This window comes from Falco rusticolus, chromosome 6, assembly GCF_015220075.1.
Source record: "Falco rusticolus isolate bFalRus1 chromosome 6, bFalRus1.pri, whole genome shotgun sequence".
Classification (NCBI taxonomy): Eukaryota; Metazoa; Chordata; class Aves; order Falconiformes; family Falconidae; genus Falco; species Falco rusticolus.
The window spans coordinates 75,809,238-75,822,534 of record NC_051192.1 but is presented as its reverse complement, the minus strand read 5'-3'; the positions used below and the strand labels follow the sequence as shown (position 1 = coordinate 75,822,534).

At 33.0% G+C, this 13,297-nt stretch overlaps 1 protein-coding gene across 1 annotated transcript in view; it reads left to right on the top strand.

The window, feature by feature from the left end:
• EYS (eyes shut homolog) overlaps positions 1–13,297 on the top strand; it is an 874,042-nt gene that overhangs the window by 102,259 nt on the left and 758,486 nt on the right. The window contains 3 exon segments of the mRNA XM_037392524.1: positions 218–322; positions 1,165–1,304; positions 8,554–8,720. Of these exon segments, the coding sequence (XP_037248421.1) occupies positions 218–322; positions 1,165–1,304; positions 8,554–8,720 (412 nt within the window).

Below are 13,297 nucleotides of genomic sequence, written 5' to 3'. Positions count from 1 at the left end.
TTTAAAGACCCTGAGTTATTTTTATTTTTTTTTAATAACAGAGAGAAAGGAGTCTGGAAACTTACACAAGGTCTTTAAATTATAACCATTATTTCAGAAAGATTATTTAAAGCAATAGTTTTTTTTAACAATATTGCTAATACGGTTCATGGTGGTTTTTTAAAAACATGATATTAGTTCTTAGATTTTTTAGGATTATTTATTTTCTTAAATCCAGGGGAATTCTGCGAGGTGAAAATTAATAATTGTGGTTCCAATTCATGTGAAAATGGAGGAACATGTGTTGACTATGAAAATCATTTTAAGTGCATTTGCCCTATAGGTGAGTCATTGGAAGTTTATTCTATTTTCTAAACAGAACAAAGAAAAAGTCATCCAAATATTTAGGTTTTGACCTTGGATGGATGCCAGGTGCCCAGCAAGCTGCTGTATCACTCTCCTCCTCAGCAGAACAAGGAGGGGAGAAAACTAGATTAAAAAACCCTTGTAGGTCAGGGTAAAGGCAGTTTAATGAAGCAATAGCAAAAGTCACACACATGGAAGCAAAGCAAAACAAAAGACATTCTCTCCTTCTCATCGGCAGGTGATGTTTGACTGCTTCCTGGGAAGCAGGGCTTCAGTACGTGTAGTGGTTGCTCTGGAAGACAAACATTGTAAATAACGAATAACCCCCATTCCTCCTGTTTATCTTAGCTTTCATATCTGAGCAGACATCATACGCTATGGAATATCCCGTTGGTCACTTCAGGTCAGCTGTCCTGGCTGTGTCCCCTCCCAAGATCTTGCCACCCCCAGCCTACTGGTGAGAGGGGGGAGGTTGGAGAGACAGAGACAGCCTTGGTGCTGTGTGAGCGCTGCTCAGCAGCAGCCAAACACCCGGTGTGTTATCACCACCTTTCTTGATACCAACACAAGCACAGCGCTATGGGGGCTGCTGTGGGGCTCAGCCAGACCCAGTACAGTAAGAAATAGCAACATAAAAATAGAAATATGCCTCAATATATGCAGTGAACATTTTTATGAAGATTTCCACTTTCTCACTTTGTTTAGCAAATAAAACTGGCAAATTACTCTGGTGGAATAGTGTTAACAGCTAACACCCTGAACAGAAGTAATGTCAATATTCTGAATGAACTGTGATTAAACATTCTCTTTGTGGTGCAGGTTTTGAAGGTGAAAGATGTGAACTGGATATTGATGCCTGCCTATTCTACAATATAAGCTGTGCCCCAGGAGCACTGTGTATGGATAAATCTCATGGATTTAATTACACATGTTTATCACCATGTATTGGAAACACAGAGGTAGGATAAAGTTATATATTCCCCCCAGTGTTTTTGAGAAATCAAACAAGTTATTCTAAGAGCAGTGAGCTGATGATGAAGGAACCCATTTCCCATGGGTTTCCTAAACACAGTACACACTTTTGATATATTCTCTTATTAACCTTTCTCTTTCCTGTGTAACATGCACACCCGAAAGTGCATGATGTGAGTAGTAATGTCAGTGTCTGACAAAGTGTAATGTCTGATCTCTTCCTTTCTTGTTCTTTGTAGGTTTACTCACTGAGGTCTCCTTCTGTCCCCTATTTGGTGCTGCTATGGTGTGAAACTTGTAGGAACTTAAATCAAAAGTTCCTTGAAAAGTCTGATTTGTTTAAAATATACTAGAGAGAAGGCTGATGGTACTACACCAATACACAGAAAGAATGACAAAGGCTTTATTCCCATTAAAAACAAAAATGAAGATCATAATGAAAACAAAAAAAACTAAAGCAAAATTAACTACAATTTAATGAGAGCTGACAATACAGTCAGAAAAAATAAAAATTCTCCTTGCAAGTTGTTCTTAAATGCTCACGGAATATAGTAATGAATTTGATTTTTGTACATACAAAGTAATCTAGAAATCTTTAAGTTAGACATTAACAATACTTAGGCCAGAATAACATCCATTGTGTACCCAGATGTCTTTAAGTAATGTATTTGCTGTGTCCTTCTCACTTCCCTTTAGTGACTTTTTCAATTAAATTACTTGTTTAGGTAGGATTAATTCACATCAGGGTGGACAACAAAACCAGGCCCTTGACTTACTGTGATTTGGGATATGGGATAAAGTAAAATCTCATTGCACTTTTTATTACGATAGATATTTTAAAAGCTATGTACACAATGTTATATAGCCCTTTCAAACAGCTACTCAAACTGATCACCAGTGTTTCAAAGACTTAATCAATTCTTTTATTGAAATATATTCACCATAAAAATATAATATGCAGAGCAGACAATGTGTTTACAAAGAAACAATCAACATTTATGTCACTTTGAAGTCCATGGGTACACACTCACCAATGAATATGAAATGTAACACTGAAATTCTCACTGGCTCAAAGGTTTGTATTTAAATTGTTCAGCATCTGGTAAATTTTAACATTTTTATGATTTAAAGTGTCATTCCGAGTGCAAATTTATTGTACATGGCATAACACCATAATGATGCAATAATCATTATAGCTAGTTAGGATGGGAAGTGATGGTGTGCCAAGGATGCTGATGGGAGCTAGTAAAACATTTTACGGTAATATTTGCTTAAAACCCCTCAGACACATTTAATTTATTGATACAAACGTTTCATAGACCATCATAAATGTTGTCATGTGGGGAAAAAATAATATATATATGAGTCTATATACACTCACTGTATGAGAAACAATTTGGTCATAATGTGAATAATCAGATTTTCTAATGGGAAAGGGAATACAAACTAAAATAAAGGACTGATATATTTGGGCTTAACTTGTTTTCTTAGCCTACAGATCATTAAAGTAATATCATTTTCTTACTGGAAAAAAATAAAAGCTTTATTCAAACAAATTAATATCTTAATACATTTTAAAGTACTGTAAGTAATAACTTGAAAATAAAGTTTTATATTATTCAGTAAACTTCATAATTATGCATTTATTCTTATTTATTCTTTGTGGGTGGAAAGTTAGTATGTATTTTTGTATTCTTTCATTTATTTTCCATTTCCAATGGTGCCTTAGTTATGCTGAACTGCTTTACCTATGTGTATTCAGCAGAATAGACTGGAATTAATATTAATATTTTAAATATTTTCTTAATAAACAGAAAGTAAGTTTATATCATTAGGGTTCTTTTATCTCTACATAAACGTATAATGAAATTAATGTGTTGGCGTTTTGGTTGTGTATTTTTTTATTTTCCAAGAGCAACACTTTGAAAGATATATATTTTTATATTTTTTTATACATAAAGCACCTATCACCATATTGATAAACATTGTTTGGAACCACTCATTAAGGTTGTTTTTAATATTATTTTAACTATTATTTATTTTAAAATAAATATAAAAAGGAAATGTGAACATTTTAAAACAGGACATACCTTTCTTCAGATTTCAAAATCTAATCTTAACCTTCTATACAGGATAAAGCTTGCCTGCCCTGTACCTGGAATTATGAAGGGCCTCCAAATAAATCAAAATTTTGGCATCTTTAAATTAATGACTTCCAACAAGACCAAATTTAATCACTTCATACTATAATATCTTTTCTTCTCTCATCTATTCAGGAAGATATCCAAAGAAATTCAGAAAATATCCCAGTACATTTGAATACAGTATGTATGTTACAAACCCCATTACTTTTATTAACAGGACTTCATAGGGAATTGATACAAGTATTGGTAATAGCAAATAACCTTAGTGGAACCATAGAATCACAGAACAACTTGCGTTGGAAAGGATCTTGAAAGACCATCTAGTCCAACATCTTGTGGGAAAGGGAGCCTAGGTGAGCCTAGGGGGAGTCTAGCACCCTGTTCAATCACATCTTGAAGGCTTCCAGAGATGGGAATTCCACAACATCCCTGAAGAGACTATTAATTTCAAAAGCCCACATGTGACCCAATCAATCACAAATGTGGAGGTATCCTAAGTAGTGTGATTATTTTTAGTGGCTGTGACTAAGCCCTATTGAGCAGTTTTATTGCTTCCCTCAAAAAAAATAGTATTTCAAAATTCTGTCAGCAAGCTCACAAAATCATAGGTTCCTTTAGCATTTCATAGGAAAATATTTGAAATTGTAGCAGTAAGTATGGGAACTTCAAGATGTGAGCCAATAGTTATTCTTTTATAAAAGGAGTCATAGGTATTTAAAAGTACTTTTCAAAATTTTTTTAATTCTATTTTCAGTTTTAAAATATAAACAGACATACTTAGTGGACATCAGTTTGGTTTGTTAAAAATAATTTCCATACAACTTAGGAACAGAACCATCTCTCAAAAGTCTTATCAGTGTCTATCTACACCTTTATGGTACTGAAGTTGTGTCCAACGGGATTATTGAGCTCTACTTGCATAATTTACTTGGAAGTTATTTCCTCTTTCTATGAGCCAAATGATCCCAAGCTACCCTGTTACATTTGCAGTGAGGGTCATAATTCCAACCTTTTGAATTAAAGTATCCATGTGCCTAATGCACACTTAGTGTTTAAAGCAGCTGCCACTTTTATGTTTGTCCTCATCCTTTACACACTGTGCAAGTTTATACAGTAAAAGTAAGGCAATTAGATAAATCATGTAAGACTGATATAAATAAAGTATGGACACTCATATTGTTTTCTTTGAGCTTGATGTATTAGGAGTTTGAAAAAACACTTAAAAGATCTTAAAAGCTAGAAAAAATTCAGTATGGCTTTCCCGGTTAACTTTACAGTTTTATGGGCAAATAGCTCTCTCGTGAGCAAATCTCTGTTGCTTGTGATGCATTTGACATGATGTGATGCTTGACTTTCAGATTAGAGGCTGACTTTGCAGTTCTGACATATTCCAAATACTGCATTGATCATTTGATTTAAACAGATTTTAAAATGCCTTCATGAAAACAGTTTGTGTGTGTGTATTTTTGTCTATCTGTTTAATGAGTTTACACATAAAAAGAGGCTTGTGGGCCTCATATCTTGGTGGTGTTTTGAAGTTATGCGTTCATGGTTTAAACTTTTTAATATTCAGACAAGAAAGAAAATACTTAATGCTTTAATAGAAGATTGTTCTGGGGAACTTCACAAAAAATTTGGAGGTGGCTGGTCACTGGGTATTTATCTCTGAGGACCTGTGCAGGATAGTGAAGACAGGAAAAGTAAGAAAGGGAGACATTATATTATATTTTATATAATTATATACATTCAGAAATTCAGAAATAACTTTTTTATTTATCTGAAGGAAACTAATTATAATTAATTTCAAATCAATTTATTTTCTTTCTGTAACAAGAAGTGGCAAAAGTAAAAAGCTTTTACAAAAGCTGAAATAAACCAGCTTCTTACGCAGTAATCTCATAAGAAATCTAGTGAAACAGTAGACCTGCTCCAGCTTGATGTAAAGCAGATAAGATAATTACACTCAACTGGCAGTAGTTTCCTGGACAAATGTCCAAGAGAAATAGTAAGTAGTATTCTGCATGAGTCTGACCCCGTTCCATTCAGCATTTTCTTTCTGAATGGAGGAATATATTAAACATGGAAAAAACTGAACCTGACACCACCTTGGGAAAAGGTCTGGCAAAGTAGAATGTAAATTACATTTGCAAAATACAAATATCTGTGAACTTCATAATTGTTTTGTGAAGTTAATCTCCAAAATAAGAAATTGAATGACTTTTCAATTAGTACTGCTAGTAGACACTGCAAGTGGTGTTTTGGATGCTGAGCAATATAGCCATCTGTAGAAAGATATTTTCCATATAGTTCTCTACAAAGTTTATTTCTTAGAAACTGCTTTAACAATACTTGTTACACTTATGGAATGGAAAAATAATGCTTAATTGTCAGGAGTCAAAGTAGCAAAATTAAATAAAAGGAAATATACTGCAAAAAAACCCCAAAAACTGAGTCTGCATAAATTATAAGAACTATCTCATATTCTGGAGACCAAGAAAGACATCAGGTTCTTATATGCAGTCTAAGGATTTTAAGCATTTGCTGCACAAGGAATAGTTCAATAGCATCTACAATGTAGGTAAAACTTAATTCTACAAGCAGTTAAATTATGCAGACTGTTTCATATTAATTATTCTTTTTAATCTTTAACTTCCATAATTTTTTCTGGAACTTTTAGCAAATATTGCTTGAAATGCCAACAGCTTTGTTTTGAGGAGATAGGGGGTTTTTTTGTTTAATAATTGTTTTTTATTCTACTTATTTAATGTACCAGAAGTCCATGAAAGGACATAGGGCAGATTAACTGAAGTTACACTTTGGGAGAATTTTTGATATCCAGGCACAATTGATTTTGCAGTAATAAAGCCTGAAGTCTGTAGTAAAAAGATATGCCAGGGGGTGGGGGGTTGGGGGTGGTGGAGAGAGAGAGAGAGAGAAAGAGAGAGAGAGAGAGTATTTGTGTGTGTGTGTGAATATAAAAATAACTATTTCATTCAAACTACAGAGAATTCCAGGAAAGATAACATCGAAGAAGTGTTAGGAAATAATGATTGCACTAAGTGAGATGCTTCTAGCTCAGTGTCCTATCTCTAGCAATGGACAACAGGTGATACATAGAAAAGAGACAGGTTTACTTCCCTCAATTACTGCAGAGTGAAGAATGGAAAAGATAAAACATATTAATCTAGGGATTAATTATCTTTCTTTGCTGTAATAACATTTCCTGGTTGATACTGAAAGGAAATTATTCTTACATACTTATCAAGGTGGCACAATAAAGCAGATTTATTTTAAAGCAGTTGCTATAGACAGAACTGTGATGATAAGACCAACCAGAAGAGCCCTTGTTTATGATCTGTTAAATCATAAGAATTGTGTTTAATCGTAACTAGGAAGAAAATTTACTTTGGGGAAAGCGAAAAGCTGATTGATAGGAGAGGGATGCTCTTTCCAAAAGTCCATTTGTTTATTTATATTAATTTAAAAGTATCTCTTATATAAGAAAAAATAACAAACAAATCTTTGTAGTAACTTTAGAAAACGACAATGCAGGTTTGAAGTTTAGAAAACCACAATAAAGAGGTATGTAGTTTGACTTCAGTAATAGAATACTAAATTTATTTAGCATTAATTTCTTACAAATTTCTTAAACATTCTAACTCAAAGTTTTAAATATTTAAACCAACATGGAATTAATTTTGCAGTAAAGAGGAAAAATATATCTGATAGAGAAAACTACTAACTAGATTTCATAGTAAAAATAATTTCCATAGCTTTAATTTTAATTTAAAGCTGCTTTAGATTGCATTAACATCTTAAAGGGTAACACGTATAAAGTAGCAAAACAACATACGAATATAATGTATATAATATTGTGACAATCTTGAAATGTAATTTTTGTCTTAATGTCTAAGATTATTCTAAGTGGTTTTCTTGAGTGTAAGCTTATTTGACCTATTTGAGCTTTGAGAATATAGTGAATCTCAGGACAAATCCTGCAGAAGTGTTTAAATTAAAAGGTAAGAGACATATGGAAATCATATAAGAGAATATTCCCAAAACTACACACACATGAGTTTTCTTTGCACTTATGGTGAGCAGTGTTTTTGTTTAAGTTTTCTCATTAGAAAAGGTTTCCAAGTTGTCTAAAATTCAGTACTGATAGCATAGCAAAAAGTATCTTAGTTTTAAGCTCAATTTAAAACTTAATCAAAGACAAATGAATATGAGAGGATTTCTGCCAAGAACTGTTATTATTACAAATCTTAGTGACATTATAAAGAGATTCAGACTCATCAAAATGAAATAGTAGTGCATTAGCTCATATTCTAGACACCATTTGCTTTAAAAACCAATTGATTAGAAGGAGGGTTCTTAATTACTTTGAAATGAAAATGTAGTTATCCATTTCTACACTAGCAAAATTTTTCCTGGAATTTAAATGGGACCCTAAAAGTAAAATAAAGAAAGGAACATTCCTTCTGATCTAGAACTTTCTGTAATTTTTGAAGAATACAGGAAGAACTTTTATTAAGTAATATTAACAAATAAAAGCTAGAAGAAAAAAGAATGGTGTTCCCATTTAGGTATATTAATTTTTCAATATATACAGGTTGAAAAGAACGAATCTTCTGTTCTTCCCAGAACCTAGACACACACATATATATATATAAAAGATTCAAGGTTAGTTTGTGAATCAAAATTATGACTAAAATTAAAGTCATATTCAGTCTTTTTTTCCCCAATAGTCACAAATTCAATTAAACAATACATAGAACAGTTATTCTACTCTTTCAATGGAACAATAACAGACTGGTTCACTATCATCCATCCAAAAACAAGCACATTTTAAGGTCAGTTATTAAAATGGCACTGTTAAATCATAAATGCCTCTTTCAACTAAACAATGAATTGATATATTGTTTTAATCACATTCAGTATCTTAGGTTCTTGGAGATCTTTTTGTAATACTACAACATAAAAACATTAAATAACCATATTTATTATCAACAGCTTATTTGGTTAAACTCTGGGGAAACCCCTCAACATATAGAGAAAAGCCTCTTTATGTATTTGCACTTCTCACCTTCAGATATGTGCAAATGGTGGTAGCTGCTTCTGCGATGAAGAAAACCAGAGATGCCACTGTGTCTGTGCTCTTGGATGGACAGGACAAACATGTCTGGAGAATATTAATGACTGTGAGGTAAACCAGTGCCAACATGGAGCCACATGTGAAGATGGAATTAATAAATACAGGTACTAACATGATGCTTTCCATACAATCCTCCATAAAAAAGTTTATGCCATATAAGGATATTTTTCACTTCAACACGAATTACAAAGGGAGTTGCTATTGGAGTAACATTTTTCTTAGATTATAAAATGCCATGAATACTAACTTTCAATAAGCACATGCATCCAGTAAGACTGTGTAGTCTGAAGTATTGCATAGGAAAACCTCACAAGTATTCCTCTTTGATGGATCAAGAAGTTAAATCAACTATGCAACACCTCAGATAAACAATCTCTTTTAGTAAATAGTAAACACTTTATGAGCCTAGAGCATTACATGGAGTGACTTTTCTTATTAGAACTTGATTTATCATTTTCAAGTGAATAGTTGAAATGCTGAGTTATTTGTGTATTTTTTTTTATGTGGGGTTTTTTTTTTTTTTTAGGTATTGACAAAACTGTCCAGTATATGTTTTCCTTAGTGAGCTGTAGAATTATGGCAAAAAATTACATGGAAAAGAATATCTTCTATAAGCAGAGCTCAGTTGTTATTATCAGACTTGAATTACTTATTTTTCCTCCACAAAAACCAGAATAACTAAAATCTTTCTATAATGTCTGTGAATTTATTTTGAAAGGCTTTAATTTTATGCTATGTCCTGTACTTAGAATCACTGTAATTAATATGCTTTAGTGTTGCTATTTAGAAAAAGTTGCAACAGTGGACAAAATTAAAATAGAACTCATTAAAAATTTCTTCCACTCCACCTCTGCGTTCATAGGATCTTCTGTAATAATAACTGAAATCCCCAAAGAAGCACAAAAATACAGATAAGTAGGATTCTCAATATACCAGAGTTAAAAGGAAATTTTGCCAGAGTCCTTACAAAAGTATACAATCTTCCTTTTTGCCAGCTTGCAATCAACTTGTATCAAATTAATGGACCATTTCTTGACATTTTATTTGACTGATAAATAAGTGGTTTTCCTGTCTATATCAGAAAAAAAGATTCCTGACAGAAGAGCAAAGCCATGTTTGCCTTTCAAAATCCACTAGCATTTACCAAGAAATGAGTAGGTCTGAAGACCTCTGGTAAAACAAGAACTTTTGAATTTAGCTCAGTAATCCAGACTCAGGCTACTGACAGAAAAGGTTTCCTATTTTTTCAGTCTTTGAAAGATAAACTAAGTTGACAGATCAGTCTGCATTTATTTAAGGAACAAGAAAACATACCATCAAAATCCCTGTCCTAAATGTGTTAGTGGACAATTTTGTTATCAGAGAACTTCACCCCACAGAAACACAACTGGTTATTTTGCAAAGACAATGTGCAGAGTATTTACTGCATAATACCTGCTCTGTCGACAGAAGATTGCTGTTTCTCAATGACAGTGAAGCATTTCCTAAAGGAACTGAACTATTCCTTCCTTAAAAATAATGGCATTTCCCAAGAAGTTTTTATTGTCAACAAGTGAAACAATTGTAATTTCTCCTTTCTAATGCATCATTAAAACTAAAAGAATAGAAGAAATGCTGAACATAACTACTATAGTCACCCAACTTTTTTTAAAGCCTCTTACAACTTGCATTTTTATCTTAAAATTAGTAACATCTTTTATAATGCATTTTTTAAGAGCTGTATTTAATGCAAAGTAGTTTCAGGAAGACATGAGAAACTGTCAGCATAATATATGGAAAATTAGATATGTAAATACCATTAACAACCATACTGAGATCCATATTTAAAGCTATTCTAGTCATTCAAAACATCACTTACCTTTACCTTCTCCACTTATTATGTAAGCCAAACTGTTATGTATTAGTTCTTAATTTATGGAACTTAGCATAAAACTCTAGACTTTTCTCCCAGTTAAGAAATCTTAAATTCTGAACTAATTGTTAAACTTTGGTCATAGTGTATTGTTGCAGTGGTGGCTTGTTATAGCAATGTTAAGACCACAAAAGCATGGAAAGTATCTAGCTTAGATTCAAGAACAGCCCCCCTCTCTTTTAAGCTCTCACGTTCCACAAGCTGTCTTTTTTTCCAGATTGAAAATAATCATTCAACTATATGTAACTTTTATAACTTTCTATCTCCTTACCATGGCATATTCTGTTGCTTCTCCTGCTTTGAAATTACTGTTCCAGACAGTAGTGTTATGTAGGTTTATATTTAATATATGCAGAGAATTTCCTTTGAGTTCAGGATGGGGAAGAAGGGGGACTTTAAAACTGTGATACAGTGTAACACTCAGTAAGGTTACTTAATAAAAGCAACATAATCAGGATAGTAAGTCTTAGGAGTTTTACTCCTCTGGTTTAGTGAGCCTTCTCTTACAACTAAAGTGGCCTCAATCGCACTGACGCAAAGCCTCTTATTAATTCAAATGAATTATTGTGCTTCCAGCTGAGTCTGTGCTATTTGAGATATTATAACATAAGTTAATCAGCATGTATTTAAAGTGATAACTTCTCCAAAGAATTACTGCTCCTACTACCGGGTTGATGGTGTAGCTGTTGATGAATCTGGCTGATGAATCTGGCAGATACCATGCGATAGACAAATCACATCCACACACCAAAAGACTCTCTTGACCTTTGGTCACTACACCTGAGAGAAAAACCAGAGATTCATTGCCTTGTTAAATAGTATTGCTACATAAAAAAAGGTATTTGAATTTTCCTTTGAAAAAGAACCTGTATCTCTTCATTGTGTTTTCTGTAGAAGACAGAGAAAAACTGACTTAGCATGGGTCAATGAGAAGCATTTAATGAATAATTAAAGTGAAAGAACACTTCAAGGTGTTCATCCTCCTGTTTTGAAATCCAAGGGATGGTGGGAGGTGGTTGTTGGTCTGTTTTCTTCACCCTCGTAAATACGTGCCTTGACAATGTTACATTTCAGACAACTAAGGTACTAATTGAAATAAGTCCTAATAGATTACTATAGTCTATTCAGCAAAGGGGAGCAACAGAGTGAAAACACTCAATGTAGTTTCCATTGCCTCTCCTCTTTCTTGTGTTTCTTCAGTCCAGTCTATTCAGAAGAAGTTCTACACTTACTGTAGCCCTAGGAAAGGCTAGCAAAAAGGGCTAAGAACTCAGATTAAACATTTGAAGAAGCTGTGTTGTAGGATTTACTGCTGTTTAAAAGGTCATGATAAATTAATATGTTTTAAAAATGTATTTTAGTCTATAGATATAGCTGTGAGGTAAGCATTTCATGTGGTTTTATGCAGGAAAACTTCCTATTAAGAAATTAGATTTGGTGAACAGTAAAGCTTGAATCACCAATTCATTTATCAATATTCAGTATATAAATTTCAGTGTGTATAATTTAATCTTGAATTAATCTGTCTAGGAAGGAGTAAAGCCTTACCTAGTGGCAAATTGTTAAATAAAATGCTTTAGAATATGAAACATTTCTTTGCACGATGCCAGCAAGATTATGAAAAGTAAACATAATTTAGATTAAATTTTGTGATACTCAGAAGTTAAGCTTCTATTACTTTATTCATCTTTTACTTTTTCCATTTGCTGCCAGCTGATTAAATTAAGCTGTTTGATTAGGTCTTTTTTTGTATATATATATATATATATATAATATATATTTATATATATATATAATTTTCCATTTTAAAGTTTATTCATCCTATACTATATATGCAATTTTACTGCAGGACCTAGCTTGCAGTGCTATATAAAGTTAGTACTATGATATACATAGTTTTCTGTAGCAATAATAGGCTTCTTCCACTACAGAAGGAGGAAAAATACTTTTCCTTGCCTTGCTACAACTCCAGAAGGTAGTTGAATATATGTTGCTATTTCTTAGGGAATATCTCTGTAATAAATTATACAACAGCTTTTCTGCAGAGAAAACAGATGCTTACAAAAAGCCAAAATAAAAGTAAATAACCTTTTAGTCCATTTATGAATGTGTGTGCAGTTAGTATTTCAACTAGAAAACAAAACAATTAATTCTGAGTAAATGCAGTTAATCTGCTTGGACTACTGTAATGATAAAAAACATTTATTAAAAAAACAAAGTAGAGACATACTGGGAAGTTTTTGCTAACATGAAGCTTCTGTGCTTCTATGTGACTTTTGTCTCAAGAACAAGAATATCCTGGTCATCCCCTAGCACAGATCACCATAACCACATCTTCAGTCTGGTCTTTGGCTTTTTCCAGTTGTTTTAAAGGTTCGTCCATCATACACAGTTCTTTACTCAATGGCACAAGTGGTACTACATCTCTTTAGTGCAAGCAGTTTGTGGTGATGCAGAGACAGGTACCCTGTCTGGACTAACTAGTACCAACTTGCTTACCTGCACATCTGCTGTTCTAGACCTTTAGTGATAAAAACTTACATCCTACTGTGTATTGGCAGGAACACATTGCAGCTATGCCATAACCATCTGCATTTGAGTAACATGTTACTTCTTAGACCAAATTCCATGCCTGAGTTATCTGCATCTCTATGTAACATTAATTTCACAGGCATATCAAATTATTGTGCAATGTTAGCTGGATTTAGGCAGCAGAGTAGCGACGTTGTCTGCATACGTGTGGGAGCAAAGCAATCCACAATAGGATAA